Source organism: Rhinatrema bivittatum, chromosome 3, assembly GCF_901001135.1.
Source record: "Rhinatrema bivittatum chromosome 3, aRhiBiv1.1, whole genome shotgun sequence".
Taxonomy (NCBI): Eukaryota; Metazoa; Chordata; class Amphibia; order Gymnophiona; family Rhinatrematidae; genus Rhinatrema; species Rhinatrema bivittatum.
In genome coordinates this window covers 226,498,132-226,522,738 of record NC_042617.1, presented here as the reverse complement: position 1 = coordinate 226,522,738, position 24,607 = coordinate 226,498,132, and the positions used below count along the sequence as shown (strand labels likewise).

General features: G+C 45.7%; 1 protein-coding gene across 1 annotated transcript in view; it reads right to left on the bottom strand.

The window, feature by feature from the left end:
• The window catches only part of FBLN7 (fibulin 7), a 459,875-nt gene extending 456,074 nt beyond the window's left edge, over positions 1-3,801 (bottom strand). Inside the window, exon 1 of the mRNA XM_029594265.1 lies at positions 3,613-3,801. Coding sequence (XP_029450125.1) covers positions 3,613-3,687 — 75 coding nt within the window. The 5' untranslated portion in view covers positions 3,688-3,801. The remainder of the gene's footprint in view (positions 1-3,612) is intronic.
• Positions 3,802-24,607: the final 20,806 nt, after the last annotated feature.

The window sequence follows — 24,607 nt, the reverse complement described above, 5'->3', positions numbered from 1 at the left end:
GGACGAAGAGGGAGGCGCCAAAGAGGTAAGGAGGGTGGAGAGAGGGCATCAGGAACCGATGGACACAACAGAAGGCCAGCAGGAACCCAGCAGATTTCTTCATAAAATTGAAGTAAGAGGTGTGAAAGCTTTCAGAAAAGTTGATTCTGTGCAGGTTGTCAAGTATGAGCAGCAGGTTAATTATTTTGTTTCTTCACAGCTGTACAACTGAGGGAAGCTAGGGGCACTGACTATCAATTAACTACACCTTTGGAAGTTGTGGTAAATTTACTTGAGTAACAAGCCCACAGTATATTTCCCACAGCTTTCTAAATACCATTTTTATGGCTAATGACTTCACTACCATCACATTATGTTTTATACATGCAGCATTGCTAAATTTAATATACCCATGTTAATTTTAATGTGACTGAGTTGCAGTAGACCTAAGTATTATGGCACAATTTAGCACACTTAAAGGTGAATTTTAAGAGATGTGTGCATATAAAACAGCAGATGCATTCGTAAGTAGCGCTTATTTGCGCTGGGGCTATTTTATAAACTTAGCACGTACGTAAAATAGCAGCAAATTTGGGGCAGATCAGGGGTGCTCTGGGGTGAGGCCAACATATACGCACACAAGTTGTGACTTTATATCTTGCGAACACAGTATATGCACAACTCTTACCTGTGCATATTTACTTCTGCTATTTATCAGCTATAAGTCTGCATAAAACTATTTATAGCTAAATATGGACTATGATAAGGGTCTGGGTAAACTGGGGGGAGTGCAGGCTAAGGAACCAGGAGGGTCTTGATGTCCTAGAGATAAGCTGGGCAAACTGGTAAAACTGGTAAAAAATGAGCTCACCTAAGTGTATAAGAAAAATGCCCTAATAGAAGTTGTTCAGGTAAATGTTTAAAATTAGGAGCACACATACGCGCAACTAAGTATTTTTTATATGGTATGCATGAACTTGTGTGCACAATATATGAGTCATGCATATGTGGCCGCACACCCACATATGGGCACATGTGCACACTCGTTTGAACATTACAATTCCTTTTAGTGCATGTTGTAGGTCCTTTTATAAGTTAACAAGGCTGAAATTCCTCTCTAAACACAGTGCAGATTGAGCATTTCTAATTTCACACCATTGGCACTTCACTTTCAATTAAAAAACAATTCCCTGTTCTTTCCCAAATATAAAATACTTCAGAATGAACTTTCATCTGCAATTCTCAATTTGTTTTCCAAAAAAAATGAGATAATTTCAAACAGGATTCATGATTACAAATGACCCATAGTATTATAAAGACTGATTCAATTCAGAAGATACATGGGTTTTATGAATAGTCCTGTATTCAGTTATCAGTTGTTTCCTTTCTGATTTCAGACAGCAATAAATGTGATTATACGAAATGACTGAACAAATGTAAAAGAGTACTGAATGCTTCTGTTATATAGGTTTATTCCTGATGAATCATCTTAAGAGTTTCAGATGAAATTTGTAACACATCAAAACAATCAGAACAAAAAAAAAACTCTTGATGAAGTTAAATTTAAAAAAAATGTATGTATAATTGACTGATGATTAGCACCTGCAGATGTGTTAAAGGCAAGCCTCCAAGGAGCATTTCTTTAGTCACAGTTTAGCGCGGGGAACAGTGGTGGGCATCCTTCCAACCTATTCCTGAGAATGGCATAGAATGTCCTTTCCATTAATTCAGGATTCCTTTCAATCACAGAAGTAAAGCAGGAGGACAGTCCAATTAAGATTCCCAATGAGGGAACACTATAGCAAAAATCAGTTTCTTAAAGTGTCAGCAGCAGCAGCAGCAGCAGCAGCAGCCTATGTACTAAAAGTTCTTTTTCCCCCATTTTGTGTTTTTGGGGGAAAACCATAGTACATCTGGCCATTTTGATGGAGTGAAAGAGAATCAGGGTGTGTGGATCATCCTGATGAATCTGCACTGGGACTACCCTAATATATCCCGTAATGTATCCATGCAAAATAAACAGCTACAGTTTGACTATGGGGTAGATTTTCTGAAAGAGCGGTGTAACCATAACAATAATATAAAAATGCACACACCTTTTATTTATGTTAAAATGTAAAAAAGGAAGAGAGAATGAGTCTATGGTAAAGTAAATATCTTCTGTAAAAATGAAAAAGTGGCAATATTATGAGATGTAATATAATCTAAGACAGAGATAAATAATCTAAGTAAATGCATTAAAAAAAACTACAATTATATATACCTTTTCATGTTTTAAGACAGGATCAGATGAACTAGACTGGTCACCTTTGGCATTCACTATATTCCTGCTTAACATTATTTATGGGGGAGGAGGGTATAATCACATTTTCACATTTTGGCTTCTTAAATTGGCAGGTTACTTGCTTAAAGGATGGAAATGCCAGGGAACTGCATATGGTTTTATCCTTGAATCTATCCTGTTTTAGATTTCTAAAAGGTTTAATCAATGAACTCATTGTAGCATATCACAGACCAAACAAAATACAGTAAGTTGGAAGGGATGAGATTGTTGGTTGGGGGGAGAGGGCCGAGGAAAAAGAACTCTAAAAGTATAATGAGCCCTCTTTGCAGTTATGTTAAACTTAAAACTGCATGGCGCTGGCTGCAGAAGAGGGAAACAAACTATGCCTTGAGCATCTTACTGTAACAATCAGCTGTAATGACAAGTTGGGCAGCAGCACTACCACAACCCACATTACTCCAGCTTTACGCAAGAGAAAATGTGAGAACTTGCTTGAGTCCAGCAGCTCAGGGACTGGTACACCTCTTTATGTTTCATGGAGGCTACTGTCTTGGGAAGCAAGCTGATCGGTAAGATCGAGCTGGGACATGCATGTTCTCAAAAACTCTTCAGTCAAGGATTCAGACCAAACATATTTTAGGCGAATATGCAAAACATACAAAAAGATGATCTTCTTTGTATATGTAGACCTCTCTTAAAATTCAGGAACGGAATGAATTCTGTTCAGAATGAGCAAAGATACTTTTGATGTGAATGGGTAAATCTAAAAGCAAATTAGGAAAGCGTATAATTAAGTGCATGAGCACATACTCGTGTTTTTAAACTGGTTCTGAACGTTTAACTGTTTAATTAAACCTAATAAATGTCTGCCCTTTGTAAAGTTTAACCCAAAAAAGACATTGCCAGAGTGTTTCCCAGAAGTTTAAGAAGATAACATTATTGTGTAGCTGGAAGTTCAAGTTAGTGTCATTCCATTTACTCAGTTTAAAGCGAACACAGCCAACTGAAAGTCAAGGAAAAAACAAGAACATAATCACTCCTCATGAATCTTTCTACAAATCCAGGAAAAGATCTTGATGCACCATAACCCTGTCAAAACATCATATTTTGTTCTAAAACAAATTATTTCCCCTCAGAACAAAATTCTCTTGATAAAGAAAGATCCTAATAATCCCCCTTCCTACTCCCCCACTCCAAACATGTTTTACTCTTTGTTGCATGCAACTTTAGCAGAAATGATGTGAAAGAGTGAAGCTTAAACCAGAGAAAACATATAAAGGCTAAGACACATATAAGATTAACAACAGAACAGTTTCTGAAGGTACAAAGGAGAACCTTACAAGTCTTACCTGAACTGCCTGCGACTCCTGAAATGCTGCGAAACAAAGACACAGGAAGAGGGTGTAATGAACTCCAGAAATCATGGTCCTAGCTTCCAGGGAGCCCTCTTCCTTATTGAAAAAGAAAAGAAATCCCTTGTTCTTTTTCTTGAGTAGTTTCTTTGTGTGTTTTCCCTAAGCAGCTGCCTCACAAGCCCATAGAAAGCCTTTGAATCCAGAAGTTTGACAGCTGGCTTCCTCTGCAGGCTAAGACTGACTACGGATTGGGCTGGCGGATTTTAATAGAGCTCTGTGCTCTGGGGTCCTTTTCTGTAGCAGCTCCAAGGCTGCTGCTGCGCCTTCTCGTCAGTTACTGTTATATCTAAGCTATGATTGATTATATACGTGAATACATGTGCATATATATGCATAAAATATAACTTCCATTTAAGTCTTCACAGGTAGTGAAGATTTTGAGTGAGGAATTGGATAGATATCATCTTAAAGTTTGTTCACAGGGGCGAAAGCAGCAAGGAGTTTTCTAGAGACAGAAGTCCCTAAGTGTCTTGGGTGCTCCAGGATGCTACCTTTTTTTCCGAGAATGAAGTAGGTTGCAGTAGCGTATTAAGGGGGATGCAGTCCACCGCAGGTGACAATCCATCCCAGGTGACAGTCCACCCCAGGATGCAGTCCATCCCAGGTGACAGTGGCTGTGAGCGAAGCCCATCTCGCTCACACTAGGAGGCCTCCAGGCCATGAGTGGTGGAAGCACTGGGCGGCCGCCTAGAGCACAATGGGTCTGGAGTCAGCAATGGGATGTGCATTCGTTTGCGACGAAATAGGAAATATCATCTCTATTTCCTATTTCGTCGCGTTTTGGGAGGGTGACAAAACAATAAGAAAACCCACGAAATTTTGTGTGGTTTTCTTATCGTACTTCCGGGGGGGGGGGGGGGGGGGAGAGAAAGGGCACATTAAAAAAATCCTCAAACCCTCCCCAACCCTTCAAATTTAATTAATTGCAACCCCCACCCTCCCGACCCCCCAAGACTTGCCCGACCCCCTCCCCCAAGACTTACCGAAAGTCCCTGGTGGTCCAGCAGGGTCCTGAGAGCAATCTCCCTCTCTCGGGCCATCGGCTGCCACTAATCAAAATGACGCCGATGGCCCTTTGCCCTTACCGTGTGACAGGGGCTATCGGTGCCATTGGTTGGCCCCTGCACATGGTAGGAGCAATGGCACGGGCCATGCTGGGTCAGACCAAGGGTCCATCAAGCCCAGCATCCTGTTTCCAACAGAAGCCAAACCAGGCCACAAGAACCTGGCAATTACCCAAACACTAAGAAGATCCCATGCTACTGATGCAATTAATAGCAGTGGCTATTCCCTAAGTAAACTTGATTAATAGCCGTTAATGGACTTCTCCTCCAAGAACTTATCCAAACCTTTTTTGAACCCAGCTACACTAACTGCACTAACCACATCCTCTGGCAACAAATTCCAGAGCTTTATTGTGCGATGAGTGAAAAAGTATTTTTTCAGAGAGGACCAGAATGGGTAAATGTGAATCATTTGTTAACTGTTTCAGATAATACAAGGACTATGGAACACTCCATGAAGTTAGCAAGTAGCACATTTGAAACAAAATGGAGAAAATTCTATTTAACTCTACACACAATTAAGCTCTGTAATTCATTGCCAGAGGATGTGGTTAAAGCAGTTGGTGTAGCTGGGTTTAAAAAAGATTTGGATAAGTTCCTGGAGATGTCCTTAAACTATTAGTCAAGCTGACTAAGTGAATATCCATTGCTTATTACTAGTATTAGTAATGTGGGTGTTATGTTAGTGAACCCTTGAGCCAGCTAGGAGGTGAAGAGAGGCCGCTAAGGAAGACCTGAAATGGTGTCCATAGCTGGGAGGCAGATCAAAGCCAGGGGACAAGCAGGACTAAGCGGAGTCTCTGGGAGACGGAGCGTAGATAAGCTGTCTGGGTCAGGGCAGGCGGAGGAGGAACGGAGTCAAGAAAGTCCAGAGTTCGTGGCAGGCAGCAGAGGTGCAAGTCGAGAAGCAGACCAGTAGTCAAGACAGGCAGCAGACCAGGGGAATATCAGGAACCATGCCGAAGTCAGGAACCAGGAAGACAAGCCGAGGAAGAAACAGGAACTGGAGAGCGAAGCAGGAACTGGAACAAGAACACGGAGGCAGGAGCAGGCAGGGACTGGATCAGGAACACTGAGGCAGGTGCAGGCCGGAACTGGAGCATGATCACAGAGGCAGGAGCAAGCAGGAACTGGAGCAGGATCACGGAGGCAGGAGCAAGCAGGAACTGGAACAGGAACACGGAGACAGGAAAAAGCAGGAACTGGACCAGGAACGCAGGAACGAAGAATAGCAACTAGCAGCTCCGGAGAGTGAACCCTGTTGCAAGACAAAGAACAGAAGTCTGGTGCTTGGTTTAAATCCTTGCCGGCATCTGACGTCACTCAAGGGGCCAGGCCGAAGTTTTCCACCACAGCCCCTTTAAATTGCAGTCTTCTGCGCGTGCACGCCTAGGGGCGGAGACTGCAGAGGAAGCTCGGCGGCGTCTGCCTCATGGGGACACTGCCACGGAGAGGCCCAGCTGTGGCCCAGAGAGGAGCAAGGAACACCGTGAGCAGCCCGGAGGCGGCAGGAGAGGAGGTGAGAGCTTGGCCGTGGAGTCCAGCGGCCGGGATTCGTAACAATGGGATCTACTTGCCAAATATTCTGGATTGGCCACTGTTGGAAACAGGATGCTGGGATTGATGAACCCTCAGTCTGACCCACTATGGCAACTTTTTATGTTCTTATATCTATAACATAATCAGGCCAATGCAATATTGTGCGTGAAAAAATATGCATCCAAAATGGGCACCCATTTTTTCAAATGCACATCCACCTTTCCTGGGCACACGATGTAGGTATTCAAATGAAACGGAAATGAAAAGGTGCCAAAAAAGCACCTGTTGCTCAAAAAAGAGTGTCCGTAGTGCAACCCATTTGATTGCATCGGATGTCCATACTGCATCACGTGTGCAGCATGTGGACACATGTACATTTTGTCAAAAGGACATACATCTTATCAAATGGACTATGGGGATTGTTTATTTGAAAAATTAGATTTTGAAAACCAATTGTGCACCCCCAACATGACATCATGATGTGAGATCATAATCCTGCCAGCAGGGTAATATAAATTGCTGCCTTGAGTCTAACTGTCCTTTTGTGCTCAGTTCAAATTGGTTCTGTGATCTATACAGACTGGTATGGACTGATGCCTGGCATTCTCATTATTCAACATTGCTGGAAGATTGACATTACTTCATTTTCAACAGGTAAGATGTAGTTGCTTTGTCCTTGTTTGTTTTTCCTAAGTGCACAACTTGTTCATTGTGTTTATTTTATATTATCTCTGTTTCTTGCATTTATAAATTGCTCACATTCCACTACATTCAATTGCCTTTTCTTCCATAATATGGACTGATGGCTATGGTTAAACGGATGCCCAAGCCCTGGGTGTAATGAAGGGAGCCAAACTTGGGCGTCCGTTCTGAGCCTATCCCTGGATGCCCAAGCCCTATACGCTGGTGAAGGGAGCCGGACTTAGGCACTTGTTAAGGGCCCGGCCCCAGATGTCCAAGCCCTGTACGCTGGCGAAGAGACTCGAAGTGGACGTCTGTTCTGGGACTAGATCCAGATGTCCAAGCCCTGTACGCTGGCGAAGAGACTCGAAGTGGACGTCTGTTCTGGGACTAGATCCAGATGCCCAAGCCCTGGACGCTGGTGAAGGGAGCCAGACTTGGGTGTCCAGTCTAAGGACCGCCAGGGGCCTGTAAATGGAAGCACAAATTATAGACGGCCTGTTCTTTTGTACTTCCATTAACTACATCTTATCCTCTGGGTTTATTATTTCCATGCAGCCTGTGCTTTTTGCTTTACAGAAACTAATTTTTATTTTTTTGAAATTGTCTTTATTCAACTTTTTTGTTACAGAATAATATAACATTCACCAAAGAACAGAAAAGTGTCCAACAAGGGTCCTAACGACCCGAACATCATGGTACTATATACAACAGTTTCTCCTTCAACCCACCCCTGAACCCACCCTTCCCCTCCCCCCCTGTTTCCCCCTCCCCCCCCCGGAGCACTGTTAAGTGTAGGTAGAGGCATCATAGTCCGTCCAACAGTCCTGCTTGGGAGTGTATAGAGTTCACGCAAAAATCTTGAGCGCTGTTGGCCAATAAGGAAAGGGTTGCTCTTCCTCAGTCTATTGTGCCATTGGGTCTGTATTCCATGGGTCCGGATGGGTAGCAATTTTTGGTGTCAAGTAACTCCTGCCCAGATTTGTTTAGTACGTACAGACTTCTTTGGCGTCACTGAGGAAATAATAGCGTGTTCCATAGCACATAATCAGATTAACCTCCGGAACCACATATCATAACTAGGTTTGTCTGCGGTTAACCAGTTGGCAAGAATTGTCTGTTTGCCCACCAGTCCCGCTCGACCGATAAATAATCTTTCTGGATCCGATAATTGATCCTGCACAGAGTCCACTAAGCTGAATAACCAAAGATTTGGGTCCGGTGGAAGTATTTTCCCCACAAAAAGGGAGCACATACGGCATATATGTTTCCAGAAGGGGGCGACTACTGTACAGTCCCAAAAACAGTGGAATATGGCACTGGTTGTGTCCCCACATTTAAGACATTGAGACACAGGTATTATCTTCATTTGAAAGGCCCGCTTTGGTGTAATGTAGCTTTGCCAAAGAAATCTGTACTGCGTCTCCTGCATAAGCATATTCTCTGACAACAAAGGAACATCTTTAAAACAATTCACAAATTCTCCATAAGTTAGAGAAAAAAGGGACCATTCCCGCCATTTGAAATATAAAGAAGCGAGGCTGTCTGTGTCGCCCTGAGTGTTCAGTTCCCCGTAGATTGTGGAAATCTTTGTCTTACTATTGGCCCCCACTTGTAGAAGGTCCCGTAATTTGTGAATGGCTGGATTTCCTACCAGGTCCGTACCTTTAGATTTTATGAAATGTGAAACCTGGAGGTAGGCGAATAGATCACACGCCGGAATATTAAAGTGGTCTTGAAGGGCCTGAAAGGAAAGTAGATCTCCCATCCCCCCATCAACTAAGTCAGATATATACTTGAGGCCCAATGATTTCCATCTTTGAAAGGCGCCCCCCCCGGTACCCGGTGGAAAGAGCTCGTGGCCGGTAATAGTTAGAAAGGGTGTTTGTAGACTAGGACTTTTCTCTCTTTTGCAAAGCATGTGCCAGGCTTTCCGGCACATCCGTAGTAGGATTTGGTCTTTCAGGTAAGGAGGGACTATGTGGGAGGGTAGTTGAATGAGTGGATTTAAGGTTTGGACATCATACCATTCCAACAAATGAGCCAGGGGGGTCAGAGTAGAAAGCCCAAAGAGCCAATCTCGTATATGCCTCACTCCACAGGCTAGATTGTAAACTTCCAGATTTGGGCCCCCCAGGCCCCCCCTGCTCTCTCGGTCTCATAAGCACTGCCAATGGTATTCTAGCGCGTCTACCCTTCCAGAGAAAGGAGCGTAGAGCACTTTGAAGACGGTAATGATCTTTCTTTAGTATCCATAGAGGAGCTAGTTGAAGAGTGTACAACCATTTTGGCAGTACTATCATCTTGAAAAGATGGGCACGGCCAAACAGTGATAGCGGTAATGAGGTCCATCGTTTCAGGGTAGTTTCCGTGTACGTAAGCAAAGGATGGATATTTGCGTTATAGAAATTTTTTAATTTTTGGGGTATACGTATGCCTAGATATTTTAAGGAATCCCCTGCCCATCTCAAAGGGAATGTGTCCGGCCATGCTCTCCGTAATGTTCCTGTGACATCTAGGGCTTCGGACTTTTCATAATTTATTTTTAATCCAGTAAACAGGCTGTAATGTGCCAGCTGGTCAAGGACCACAGGGAGCTGGTGCAAAGGCTGAGTGAGATAAACTAATAGATCATCTGCGAAAGCAGCTATTTTAAAGATATAGTTTGGCCCCCCAAAACCCTTCACCTCCCTGGTCTCAGCTATCTTACGCAAAAGGGGGTCGAGAGCCAGGATATACAATAACGGGGACATAGGGCATCCCTGTCTCACTCCCCGTTTTATGAGGATCTCCTCAGATCTGCAGCTGTTTGCGATAATGCGGGAGATCGGGTCCTTGTACAGTAGTGATATATAGTGGAGAAAATCTCCCTGTATACCAAATCTCTGCAATACCCTAAAAAGGTAGGGCCACGCTACGCGGTCAAAGGCTTTCTCAGAGTCAAAGCCTATAACCATCGCTGGGATACTCTGCGTTTGGCAAATTGTCATTGCCGTAAGCAATTTTGTAATCGTCGCGTTAGGTTGTCGACCCTTAACAAAACCCCTTTGATAGGGTGATATCAGGGAGGGAAGGAAGATCTTTAGACGTTCCGCTAGAACTCGGGCCAGGATTTTAAAATCACAATTTAACAATGTAATAGGTCGGTATGAGGTTGGAGAAGTGTGGTCCTTCCCTGGCTTAGGGATCACAATTATGTGGGCATCATTAAAAGAGATAGGGAAGTGTTCCTGGGCGAGGCCCATTTTATAGTAGTTTGTCAGAGGTTCGCTGATATAAGACGATAATATTTTATAAAAGTCATAAGTAAAACCATCAGGTCCGGGGGATTTTGCTGGCTGGGCAGCCGCTATTATCTGTGTGATTTCATACGTCTGAAGCGGTCTGTTCAAGAATTCCCATTGTGCGGCTGTTAAAGTGGGTATATTTAAAGTGTGGAAAAAGGCCTCCTCCTCCTCTTGACTCTCCGAATTCTCAGACCTATAAAGATTACTGTAATATTCTTGGAAAGCGGCACAGATTTCCCTTTCGGTGGTCGCCAGACGGCCAGACTGTGTTTGCAGATGTGGAATGAATGTTCGGGGCTTTTGGATTTTTGTTAGGCGTGCAAGCAGCCGGCTAGGTTTGTTGCCAAATTGGAAGAGGGATTGCTGTCCCTTCCAGAGGTAAGAACGGGCTCTCATATCTAAAAGTGTGTTCAAGCGTCCTAAGATAGTATAAAACTCTGCACGACTTTGTTTGGTATTTTGGGAGGACAGGATACGTTTTGCACCCTTTAGTTTATTTTCTAACTCTAAGATAGCTTGGTTTATTCGTTTATTTCGGGTATGGACATATGATATTATCTCGCCTCTGAGAACCGCTTTTGCCGTTTCCCAGAAAAGAAGTGGCGTGTCTATATGTTGTTTGTTGTCTTGAATGTAGTTCTTCCATTTTTCCTTGAGAAAGACATGAAATGTGGCTTCGTCTTTCAGAAAAGATGGAAATCTCCACAAACGTGATTTTTGTTCCAGCCCCGGGATTTGTATACGTATTGAGACAGGAGTATGGTCAGAAATTGCTAGTGCCTCTATCTGCGCCTGAGCTATAGTAAAACAATCTCATTGGGAAATCAGTATGTAATCAAGACGTGACATTGTACTGTAGGATCTCGAGATGTGTGTATAGTCGCGTTCGTTAGGATGGAGAGTTCTCCATACATCAATTAATGATAAGTGTTGGCACAGATAGGCCACGCCCTGTAGTTGCCGTCCTGTGGACTGCCTTGGCAGGGTATTCCTGTCCAAAGCAACCTCATGGACACAATTAAAGTCCCCGGACACAAACAATGTACCCATAGCATTAACCTGCAGGAGATTACAAAGATTTACAAAGAAGTTGTGAGTATATACATTCGGGGCATATATGTTACAAATCGTAACCGGTCTAGTGTCCCAGGTTCCCACTATTATTGCGTAGCGGCCTCCCGGGTCGAGAAATGTCTTGTTAACTTTTAAGTTTACGTTTTTGCCTATCAAAATGGCTACCCCTCCTTTTCTGCTCGCCGCCGCCGCATAAATGCAGTTCCCCACCCAGTCTCTCCACAACTTTTGGCTTTCCAGAGCGGTGAGATGCGTCTCTTGTATGCATGCTACATCTGCGTGTAAACGTTTTAGATGGGATAGAACCTTTTTCCGTTTCATTGGAATACCCAGACCATTAACATTCCAGGATATTAAATTAGGCATTACAGGTCAATTTCCAGGCATCATAAACCTTTACAGTAACTCTTATCTCCCAAATTCGAGGAGACACCCAGCCTTGCATCCTCCCCATTCCCCACCCTTCACAAATTTTTCTCCACGGCAATTTTCATATTCCGCCACCAGTTGTCGAATTCCACAAGTCTGATGTTTCCGCGGACAGACTGTGCCCCTTTTTAGATGTTAGCCATACAAACTCAGTGATCCGGTCGCCCCCTCCCCCCCTGACCTCCCCCCCTCCTATCTCGACCCTCCCTCCTATCTCTCCCCTCCCTCCCTGACCCAACCCCAATCCCAAAATTTAATCAAACCTCCTTCCCCTCCAACCACTAGAGGTTTAGAGATCTTAATGTTGTGTCCAGGTACAACCACTCCACACATATAACATACCATATTTCTTGTACATCATTTCAACTATATACAGATCTGGGCTCATCTACTGTATACCTCCTATAGTAAAGGTCTTGGCATTGGTAACAGCCCTGGTAAATCCGCCTGTTTTACGCCTGGATATCCTCAGTGGTTTTTGAAGAAAAACAAGTCCCCGTCAGCTTTGGCCAAGGGTCCCTAAGGTGGGAGAAAAGCGGGCCCTTACCCCACCATCGGAGGGACGAGGTCCTCCCCAGGCGTATGGGCCTCGGGTGGCGTTTGGGCTCTCTGTCGGCCGGTCTGGAGGCTCGTTTTTTCAGTGGTCCTGTATCCCTGGCATCCCGCGCTGTGGGGCCCTAGTCCTCGGAATGCCGCAGGGAATAACGCGGTCCGGCGATCCGTCTGCATATTGAAGGTGTGAACTTGATTCCCCTCGTCCGTAGGGGCCTGCTCTCTCAAATTTTTTTTTTTTTTTGGATCTTCAGCAAAAAAACAAAAACGCTCTTTCTGGGTTTTTTGTTTTGTTTTCCGGACTGGGTTGCCAAATCGAGGAGCTCGCAATCTCTGCGTCATTTATTTCAGTGTGGGTGCCCCGTCTCCCCAAGTGTCTCATGCCAATCTTTGCCGGGTCAGATAATCTCGTCAGGGGTGTGGCGAGTTTTACATATGGACAGAGTTATATATATTTCCTTTTTGTTTTTTTGTTTTTTTTTTATTTTGGGCCCAGAAGGCCACAACTCGAGAACTCGGCCGCACTAGGCCTCAGCCGTTCCCGCGGTCTCAAGCACGAGGCTCATCGCCACCCCGGCGGAGCCCGTCAATGTCAGTTTTTGTCGCCCATAAAACCGCAAGGTCCGCGCTGTCCATGGCGCTGTGGGGTAGGTACAAAGGGGCTGGTTGAAATTTTAATTTTTTTTTTTTCGGCTCTGTTGTCCGGTGGTTTCTATTTCTTTAATTTGGGTTTTTAGTTAAGTCCGCTAGAAATACCTGCGCTGCTGCTGGTGTCTCAAACATGTGGGGTGTTTCCCCCTGCCAAACACGAAGTCGCGCCGGGAAGAGTAGCGAAAATTTTATCCCTTGACCATGCAGGGCGGTGCAAACAGCTGAAAAACCACGCCGCGCCTCCGATACTGTCGCAGAGAAGTCCTGGAATAATCGTATGGGTTGATTTTGGAATTTGAGGTCCCGCTTACTCCGAGAGGTGCGCCATATTTCCGCTTTGTGTGCAGAATTTAAGATTTTCGCGATAACGAGTCACGGCCGAGGGTTTGCCTCTCTCCACACCCTTAAACGGTGGGCCCTCTCAACCACAAGTTTACCTTTTAGATGCGGCAGGTCCATCGCTTCCGGGATCCAATCTTCCAAGACCCCACACAAAGATTTCTCCTCTATGTGTTCTGGAAAGCCCAGAAAGCACAGGTTGTCCCTGCGGGCTCTATTTTCCAAATCTTCGATCTTATCTTGGAGGAGTTTCAACTGTTTGTCCGTGGCTGCCATTTTCCTCTCTGCTTGCAGTGCGTCGTCTTCCACGCTGGATATTCGATTTTCCACCTGCTCGATTCGGGGGAGGATCTCATTTAGAGCTTCTTTTACCTCTCCGATTTGGTGAGTGATGTGATCTAATTTATCCTCAAGGGCCTCCCGAATTGCCTCTTTAATATCCATTATAGTCAATCCTGAGGCAGTGTGGTCAGGCCTTTCCTCCCCCGTCGCCGCCATTTTTGTTACCACCTTCGGTTTCTCCTTTTCTCTCCTTCCCGCTTTTGAGGCCATCGATGGTGAAATTTTGTTCATGTATGTGATGATGGACATAAGCTCTGCTCCTACACCTGATTTGTCGTCGTTTTCGAGTGAATTTTACGGTAGGATGCCGCGGATAGTGTGGAGTGGGCCCCGGAGCTAGTGAGGGACGTGTCCTCCCAGCTCACCACATCACGTGATCTCTTTTATTTTTTATTTTAAAAACATTTATTACATGCCCTTTCTATGTTCAGGGCTGGGTACAATAAAACACACATAATGAGTTACAGACAATAAATTAAAATACATTAAAAAATAAAAATAAAACATAAGGTTGCAATAACGGAAGCATCAGATCTGTACCAGAGTATGTACAAATCAAAGGAAGCCTGGGATAATTATATATTGGCAGCCTGATTCAGGAATGCTTTCCTAAATAAGTAAGTTTTAAGGGCTTTTCTAAAGAAGAGCTTTTCTTGGAGGTTTCTTAATTTGTTAGAAAGTTCCATAGAAGAGGACCTGGAGAGGAAAACGTATGTTCTCTAGTCTCGTCCAGAAGAACTACGCTTGGGGAAGGAACGTCAAGAAACGTCTGAGAGGAAGATCTTAGCAATCTGACAGGAGTGTGAATTTTAAGAACAGATGAGATCGAGGGAGAGTGAATATTGTGAATATAGGAGTGTGTGACTATGGCCAGCTTGTATTGGATTCGATAAAGATTAGGGAGGAGGTGGAGAGATTCCAGTACAGGGGTGATATGGCCACGGATTGGAGCTCCTATCAGGAGCCTAGGAGCTGAATTCTTTATGATCTGTAGTGGACAGGTAGTAGGGGCAGGAAGGCCAATTAAGAGAGAATTACAGTAGTTGATGATGGAGAATAAGAGGGACTGTAGAACAAAGCAGAAGTCAGTTGGATTGAGAAGAGGTTTTAGATGTCTGAGAAGTCTTAATTTGTGAAAAGAAGATTGAGCGAGAAATTTAACATGGTCATACATTGAGAGGGCTGGGTCAATAATGACTCCAAGGCTTTCTGAGTGTACAAAAATCGTCTGATTATTAAATTGAAAACTGTTTGTTGTAATTAGAATTGGAAAGCATGATAGGATAATGATTTCAGTTTTGGAGATATTGAGTACTAGTTTATTGCAGTTTAGCCATCCTTGAATAGTTGTTAGTTTGTTCATTGTGTTTCTTTAAGAGGGAAAAAGAACTGTATATCATCGGCATAAAATTTGTAGTGAACGCCAAGATTAGACAGGATAAGGTGTTAGATAGATGTTAAACAAGTCTGCAGAGAGGGAAGATACTTGAGGGACACCAGATACTTGAGGGACACCAGAACCTAAGGGAAACCAAGATGAAGAGTGAGATTGGCTATTGACCTGTTGGGTCCTATTAGAAAGATATGAAGTAAATCAGGAAAGAATAGCTCCAGAAATCCCAAGACAGCGTAACCTAGAAAGGAGAAAATGTCAAGGAGACATAAAAGAAAAGCTGAACCCCAGTTAAAGTCCTGTCTCACAGTGTCAGAACTTGAGGGTAGAAGAAGTTCAGTGCTATGATGTTTTCTGAAGTCAAATTGATACTGATCAATTATATTATTCAAATCGAGAAAGTTATTAAGCTGATAAAGAACAGCAATTTCCAATATTTTTGCCAAAAATGGAAAGGGAAAAATGGGACGGTAGCTTGAATGAAGAGTAGGGTCAGTGGAGACCTTCTTGATTATTGGGCGAACTGCTGCTCATTTCAAGGAATCAGGGAAGGAGCCAGGTTTTAGGGAGGAATTAGTGAAATCAGAGATAAAGAAGGCTGTATTTGACCTAAGCAATTTCAATAGGGTTGTAGAGCAAGGATTAAGTGGGCTGGAAGAGGGATTCTAGTTATTAATGATATGTATAATCTCATGTTCAGAAACAGGTTCACATTTTTCCCTCAATGGGCTGTCAAAGATTAAGTCATTGGGATGGGAGTATCATTGGTAGAAGGGAGAAAACTACTATTCACAGATTTAGTCTTGTCATTAAAATGTAAAGCAAATGTCTCTACAATGTCCATTCCATTAAGTGCCAGAGGAAATACAGGAGAATTAGAGTTGGGCATAATTATCTCTTTAATAAAGAAATATAATGCTTTGGGGATATTGAATACAGCTGCAAATCTAAAGTAAATGTAAACTTTTTTTGCATCTTGATAAGCTGGAAGTTTGGAATTAAATAATAGTTTATTGGTATGATTTGGTGACCAGCGCCATTTTTTCTCTACCCTTCTCAGTTCACATTACCTTTTTTGTAAGTTTTCATTAAACCATGGAGCTACTTTAGATCTTTTCACAAAGAAGGGCTTCAGAGATATAAGATTATTCAGAGTAGATATTAATGAAGTGTTCCAATGTTCAAGGAAGTCTTCTGGATGATCACAAGTATTGTTTTCTAATAAGGGTCTTAGATCTGATGCCAATAGTTGTGGATATATGTGGCCTCGCTTCATGAAGGATGTAGTATTATGAGCAGGCATATGTTTCTTACCTATAGGAATGAGTGACAAGGATAGAAGAAAACTGTCACTCCAGGGAATCACAGTGGCAGAGACACCAGCTTCATTTAGAGAAAAACCAGCAAAATAAAGGCCAGGTCAAGACAATGACCTTTATTATGTGTTGGGGTGGGAACAATTTGAGTCCAGCCACAGGAGGATAGTGTTTCAGTCAAGGTTTGAGCAGAGTGGGATAGAGAAGGAGCATCAAAGTGTAGGTTGAAGTCTCCTAAAATTATAGTGTTAGTAAAGTCAAGATCCAGGTTCAAAAGAGATTCAAAACGAGGAGAAATATTATGGGAGAGAAGTCATGTTGGACAGTAAGTCAGTTGTTTATATATCGTGACTTGATACAGAGCAGTTCATAGTGGGGTGGTAATGAGATATCTAGTTCAGAGAACTTCAGAAATGATTTGAAAAAAATAGCAAGGCCACCTCCCCTCCTACCTTGTCTAGATTTAAAGAGGTAGGAGAAGTTAGGAGGACAGCAATGGTTAAGAATAGGAACATCATAGTCTTTCAACCAAGTTTCAGTTGGGCAAAAAGTCATAAGTCGCAGAGGCCAACAGCTCATAAATTATTGCTGATTTCTTTGCAATTGACTGAGCATTAACAAGAAGAATTACTAGTGTGCTAGCAGTGATAAGATTGGAGAAAGGCATTAGTGTGATATTCTTAAGAGTTCTACATGAATGAATATGTTTAGGCCAATGGATTTTACATGCAGCATAGCATCCTTGACCTGTGATTGTTGGAATTGGCATTTGGTTCATGTTCAGAGAGTTAAGGTACTCACAATTATCATTTGAGTCCATTTTAAAGAGGCTGGAAGCAAGATTCAGGGAGCCAAAGAGATATGCGCACTACAGTGTATGAAGGGGCGCACAAAGGGGCAGGCTACTTTATCACTCTCCTTCATGTATGTGACAGAGGCACATGCCCATGGCGCGAGCACCACTGGCATCCGCATCTTTGATAAGTAGCCCTGTGCCCAAGAATGAAGTCAGCAATGGACAGGGCTTCGCTGAGGTGCGGGAGTCCCTCTAAACGATGCTGCGGTGAAGGGCAGCAGCAAAACAACCTTCCAGCCAGTGTTGTAGGCAGACAGGAGCAGGCAGTAGATGTTTAAATCCTCAGGCGTCCATGCCTTGGATAAGTAACCTGGCACCCAAGAATGATGTCAGCAATGGGCAGGGCTGTGTGTCTGAAATATCCATGTGGCATGTTCCTTTGGCCTTCCATTAACTCCTTGTTTTCTGATTTGTTCATGCTATCCATCTGGCCTGTTCCTTTGTACTTCCATTAATTATCCATGTGTCCTGTTCCTCTGGCCTTTCATTAACTGCATGTTTTGCCATCTGGTCATGCTATCCATGTGGCCTAATCCTCTGTCCTTCCATTGACTGGATGTTTTTTCATATGTTCACGCTATCCATGTAGCCAGTTGCTTTGTCCTTCCATTAACTAGGGATGTGAATCGTTTTTTAAGGATTAAAATTATCGTCCGATAATTTTAATATCGTCTTAAATCGTTATAGAACACAATACAATAGAAATTCTAACGATTTATCGTTAAAAATCGTTAAATCGTGTTAGTGCGCACTAACTCCCAGTTAGTGCGCACAAACTCGAGTTAGTGCGCACTAACTGAAAATGATACAAATTGACACTTTCCAGGTCAGTAAAGGCCAGTTAGGAATGAATATGTGTTCCTATTGGCTGGCTGCCCTCTTATCTATTGATGTTAACCAGGTTCCCACTGAGGTGATGGTTGGGGGGATGGGAAATGGAAATGGAAACTCAGGAACACTAACAGAAAATGATACAAATTATTGACACTATCCAGGTCAGTAAAGGTCAGTTAGGAATGAATATGTATTCCTATTGGCTGGCTGCCCTCTTATCTATTGATGTTACCAAGGTTCCAACTGAGGTGATGGTTGGGGGGATGGGAAATGGAAACTGTTTGTAGTTGACAAAAAAAGTAATGTGATCAGTCAATATGACTAGAACCTGTGCCCTATTCCTGATACCAGGGGTGTTGTGATCTTCCTGCACTCAGTGCCCTATCCCTGATACCAGTCTGAGACAGCTCCCTCCCTGCATTACTAGTGAGAGGCTGGCTTCACAGACAGGGGGGAGCTGCCTGACCCTCACTCCTGACTTCCCCCATGTCCCAGCCAGTGAATGGTGTGTGGGTGAGGGGGGGGAGGATGGTGAAGTCTGAGACAGCTCCCTCCCTGCATTACTAGTGAGAGGCTGGCTTCACAGACAGGGGGGAGCTGCCTGACCCTCACTCCTGACTTCCCCCATGTCCCAGCCAGTAAATGGTGTGTGGGTGAGGGGGGGGGGGGAGGATGGTGAAGTCTGAGACAGCTCCCTCCCTGCATTACTAGTGAGAGGCTGGCTTCACAGACAGGGGGGGAGCTGCCTGACCCTCACTCCTGACTTCCCCCATGTCCCAGCTAGTGAATGGTGTGTGGGTGAGGGGGGGGGGAGGATGGTGAAGTCTGAGACAGCTCCCTCCCTGCATTACTAGTGAGAGGCTGGCTTCACAGACAGGGGGGAGCTGCCTGACCCTCACTCCTCCGGGGTATTGTGATCTTCCTGCACACAGTGCCCTATCCCTGATACCAGGGGTGTTGTGATCTTCCTGCATGCAGTGCCCTATCCCTATTAATACCAGGAGTGTTGTGATCTTCCTGCACGCAGTGCCCTATCCCTAATACCAGGGGTGTTGTGATCTTCCTGCACACAGTGCCCTATTCCTGATACCGGGGGTGTTGTGATCTTCTTGCACACATCCCGGTATCAGGGATAGGGCACTGCATGCAGGAAGATCACAACACTCCTGGTATCAGGAATAGGGCACTGTGTGCAGGAAGATCACAACACCCCTGGTATTAGGGATAGGGCACTGTGTGCAGGAAGATCACAACACTCCTGGTATTAATAGGGATAGGGCACTGTGTGCAGGAAGATCACAACACCCCTGGTGCCAGGGTTAGGGCACTGTGTGCAGGAAGATCACAACACTCCTGGTATTAATAGGGATAGGGCACTGTGTGCAGGAAGATCACAACACCCCTGGTGTCAGGGTTAGGGCACTGGGTGCAGGAAGATCACAACACTCCTGGTATTAATAGGGATAGGGCACTGTGTGCAGGAAGATCACAACACCCCTGGTGCCAGGGTTAGGGCACTGTGTGCAGGAAGATCACAACACTCCTGGTATTAATAGGGATAGGGCACTGTGTGCAGGAAGATCACAACACCCCTGGTGCCAGGGTTAGGGCACTGTGTGCAGGAAGATCACAATACCCCTGGTATCAGGGTTAGGGCACAAGTTCTAGTCACATTGACTGATCACATTACTTGTTTTGTCAAGCTACCAACTGTTTCCATTTCCCATCCCCTATATACTGTCAGTGGGAACCTTGGTAACATGAATAAATAAGAGGGCAGCCAATAGGAATACATATTCATTCCTAAACTGACCTTAACTGACCTGAAAAGTGTCAAATTGTATCACTTTCAGTTAGTGCGCACTAACTCGAGTTAGTGCACACTAATTGGAAAAAACGATTTTTAACGATTTTTTAAGTAAAAAATCGTGCCTAACACGATTTTCTTGCCCTGCCACACGATTTCTATCGTTAAGACGATATGGAAAACGATTCACATCCCTACCATTAACTGTTTGTTTTCTCGTCTGTTCATGCTATGCATGTGGTCTGTTCCTTTGCACTTCCATTAACTGCATGTTTTCCTATTTGTCTATGCTATCCCTGTATCAGGTTCATCTGAATTGTTTGTTGGAAGTAATATTAATATCGATTAGTGAAAAGTAGGTATTCCTACATGTTATCTTGAATTGCAATGTTGTTTTGCAAACACATTTCTTATAGGCATGCTATGTTTTTATTTGCATTCACAGTTCCGACAAACAGACTGTTGTGCTCCGGGTGTGGATCCTTGGGCCGACCGGCAATATGGGACGGTCGGAAGGCAGACACACACAGTGCGGGATGGATCTTCACCTGGAAACCCGTGACCCCACCAGAGGAGCTGTTAGGACCCGGGTCGCTAGGACTTAGGTGGCTTCGCCCTGGAAGTCCGAGGTCCCCCCAGGAGGAGCCCGTAGGGACCCGAACCGCTGGGACTTAGGAGAGTCACTGGCGTGAGGGAAAACCGAGGACGGACAGAAGTCTGGACTGGTAGCTGAAGACAGGAACGAGGAGGTGTGCCGGAGTCTGGGTATGCAGCAAGTAGTGGCTCCAAGAAGCGAGCCAGAGTTGAGGCAGGCAGTGAACAGGCAGAGACGTGAAACAAACCAGGATCAAGGCAGGCAGCAGGCAGGCAGAATCGTGAGACAAACCAGGATCAAGACAGGCAGCAGGCAGGCAGATTCGTGAGACAAACCAGGATCAAGACAGGCAGCAGGCAGGCAGAATCGTGAGACAAACCAGGATCAAGACACGCAGGATAGCAGCAACTAACTCTCTCCAAGGAGTGACCACGTTGCAAGGCAAAGCAAAGAAGAAAGCTGCGGGTTTAAATCCCCCTCCGGGGCTGACGTCAGAAGGAGGGCGGATCGGCACATCCGGGTGCTGGGAGCTCAAAAGGACAGCCCTCGCGCGCGCGCATTCCCCCGCAGGGGGCGGAGCTATCCTCGGGCTTGCCGGCATCCCCACGAGGAGGACGCCGCTGCCATGCGGCCAGGCCGGCCCGGAATCGCGCGGCTCGCGGCGCAGGGAGGAGACCCGCGGGGAAGGTAAGAGCCCTGGTCGCTGCGTAAGCGACTGGGGTCGCAACAGTACCCCCTTTCTTACGGCCCCTCCTCAGGGGACCCGGCTTACCGGGATTGTCCTGATGGAAGCGGGCTAACAGCGATTTGTCCAGAATATTCCGAGCTGGCTCCCAGGAATCCTCTTCAGGACCGCAACCCTCCCATGCCAACAGGTATTCCCAGCGACGAGCCCGGAAACGAACATCTAGTACTTCGCGTACCTGATAGGTAGGTTCTTCATTAGAGGGGGATGATACAGCATCAGTCGAGGGTTGATGGAAACGGGAGAGTACCACTGGCTTCAGTAGAGAGACATGGAACACGTTGTGGACACGTAAAGAGGAGGGTAGACGGAGTCTATAAGAGACCAACCCTATGCGTTCAGCGATAGTGAAAGGGCCACAGTATCTTGATGCCAATTTCTTGGAGCAACCTGGCAAATGGAGGTTTCTGGTGCTTAGCCATACCTTAGTACTGGGTAAGAATATGGGTGCTGGTCGACGGTGGCGATTGGCATATTTCTGCATCTTTTCGGCTGAGGAAGTGAGTCGGCGTTGGACCGACCTCCATAGATGATGAATGTGTTGGGCCACCGTTAGTGCTGCCGGTGAAGGCACGGTAACAGGAATGGGCACCGGAGGTTTCAGGTGGCGACCGAAAACGGTCTGGAAAGGTGATTGTCCTGTTATCGAGTGGGTGTGGTTGTTGTAGGCAAACTCGGCCCAGGGAAGGAGGGACACCCAATTGTCTCCTCTTTCGGAGACAAAACTTCGAAGGAACGTCTTCAAGGACCTATTCATGCGTTCGGTCTGCCCATTGCTTTGTGGGTGGAAGGCTGTAGATAGGTTCAACTGTATCCCAAATTTCCGGCAGATGGCCCGCCAAATCGAGCCGTGAACTGTGGGCCCCGATCAGACACGATACTTTGCGGAAGTCCATGAGCCCTGAAGATATGCTGTGTGAACAGGTGGGCTAACTCTGGTGCTGATGGCAACTTGCGTAATGGTACGAGATGAACCATTTTGGAGAAGCGGTCTACTGTTACCCATATCACCGTATTGCCCTTGGAAGGGGGTAAATCCACCACAAAATCAGTGGCGATATGGGTCCAGGGTTCCGTGGGAATGGGAAGAGGCTGCAGAAGCCCCCATGGGCGACCGTTCAGAGGTTTCTGCCGGGCGCAAACTGGGCAAGAATCCACGTACAGGCGTACATCCTGGCGCACCTTAGGCCACCAGTAATAGCGGTTGAGAAGGTTGAGGGTCCGCTCCCTACCGGCGTGACCACCAGAGAGGGAATCATGAGCCCAGGCAAGAACTCTTTTGCGGTCCCTGCGAGAGACTACAACACGTTCAACAGAGGATACGATAGTATTGGCTAACTGGACCTTGGCTGGATCGATAATATACTGAGGGATCTCCTCCTTCTCCTCCGGAATATCATTCCTCGAGAGGGCGTCCGCCCGGACGTTCTTCGCGGCAGGTCGATACTTGAGGAGAAAGTCAAACCGACTGAAAAACAGCGACCAACGTGCTTGTCTGGGGTTCAGCCGCTGGGCTTGGTTCAGGAATTCCAAATTCTTGTGATCGGTGTAGACCGTCACAGGATGAGTCGCCCCCTCCAACCATTGCCTCCACTCTTCTAGTGCCAACTTGATTGCCAATAGCTCTTTGTCGCCAATCCCATAGTTGTTTTCGGCGGAAGTGAATTTCTTAGAAAAATAGGAGCAAGGGAACAAATGGCCAGAAGAGGACTTTTGTGAGAGGACCGCCCCTACCGCAACACTAGAGGCATCTACCTCCACGAAGAATGGCTGAGTGGGATCCGGATGTCGCAAACAGGTGTCATGGAGGAAAGCCTCCTTTAAGTCCTCAAAAGCTTTGCAAGCCTCGGAAGGCCAGATTCGAGTGTCCGCACCCTTCTTGGTTAGGGTGGTGAGAGGTGCCACCAGCTGGGAATACCGTGGAATAAAGTGGCGGTAGAAATTTGCAAAGCCCAAAAAACGTTGCAAAGCCTTCAGGCCCACCGGCCGGGGCCAATTTCGGATGGCAGATACTTTGCTGGGATCCATGCGAAAACCAGTTGCAGAAACGATATACCCTAAAAAGGGCAAGGAATTCTGCTCAAAGAGACATTTTTCTAATTTCGCATATAACCGATGATCCCGCAGAATCTGGAGTACCTGTCGAACATGTCTTCGGTGAGAGGCTAGATCCGAGGAGTAGATAAGAACGTCATCTAAATATACTATAACGCATGATTGTAGGAAGTCCCGGAGGATCTCATTCATTAAGTGCTGGAACACTGCAGGAGCATTGCATAGGCCAAATGGCATCACTAAGTATTCGTAATGTCCATCCCGGGTGTTGAAAGCGGTCTTCCATTCATCCCCGGGACGGATACGAACCAAATTGTAGGCCCCTCGCAAGTCCAGCTTCGTGAATACTTGTGCCCCCTGGAGTTTGTCCAACAGCTCCGGGATTAACGGCAGTGGGTAGCGATTTTTCTTGGTTATGGCATTAAGTCCACGATAGTCTATACAGGGCCGCAAAGACCCATCTTTCTTAGCCACAAAAAAGAAACCCGCTCCTGCGGGCGACTTAGAGGGGCGAATAAACCCCTTGGCGAGATTCTCCGAAATGTACTCAGACATGGCTCGGGTTTCAGGCTGAGAAAGTGGGTATACTCTCCCACGGGGGGGAGTGGAGCCAGGAAGCAAGTCAATCGCGCAATCAAATGGACGATGCTGTGGAAGCAACTCCGCTTTTTCCTTAGAGAACACGTCAGCAAAATCCTGGTAGGGAAACGGAAGCTGAAGCCTGACATCAGTCTGCGCCAGAGGCGTTTGCGGACCCCTCCAGGGCTGGATGCAAGAATGGGAGCAGTGTGCACCCCAACGGACAATCTGGAAATCGTCCCATCGAATCTCCGGGGAATGTAGTTGGAGCCAGGGTAACCCCAGGACCACGGGATATACCGATTTCTCCAAAACCAGGAACGAAATCCTCTCTGTGTGAAGCAGACCAGTCTGAAGGATGATGGGCTTGGTACTAGTAGTTATACTGCCGGCGAGCGGTGTACCCTGAATGGAGGTGACCCGTAAGGGAGGTTCCTGACGCTGCGTGGAGAGCTGAAGGTGTCGTACCAAATCCTGAGTGATAAAGTTCCCTCCTGCGCCGGAATCTATGAGGGCCTTTGTGTTGAAAGAACCCCCCGGATATTTGAGGGTTACGGGTACGGTACAATGAGGAGTTGCATTCAGACAACCTAGGGGAACCTCCTCACTTACCCCTAGGTGCGGGAGTTTCCCGGACGCTCCTTGCATTGGGCCAGGAAATGGCCTTTACCTCCGCAGTATAAACATAAACGCAAGTCTCGGCGGCGTTGCCTCTCCTCGGGGGTCAGAGCGGATCTTCCTAGGTGCATAGGCTCTTCCTGAGAAGACTCTGCTGAGGAGCCGGTGGTCCG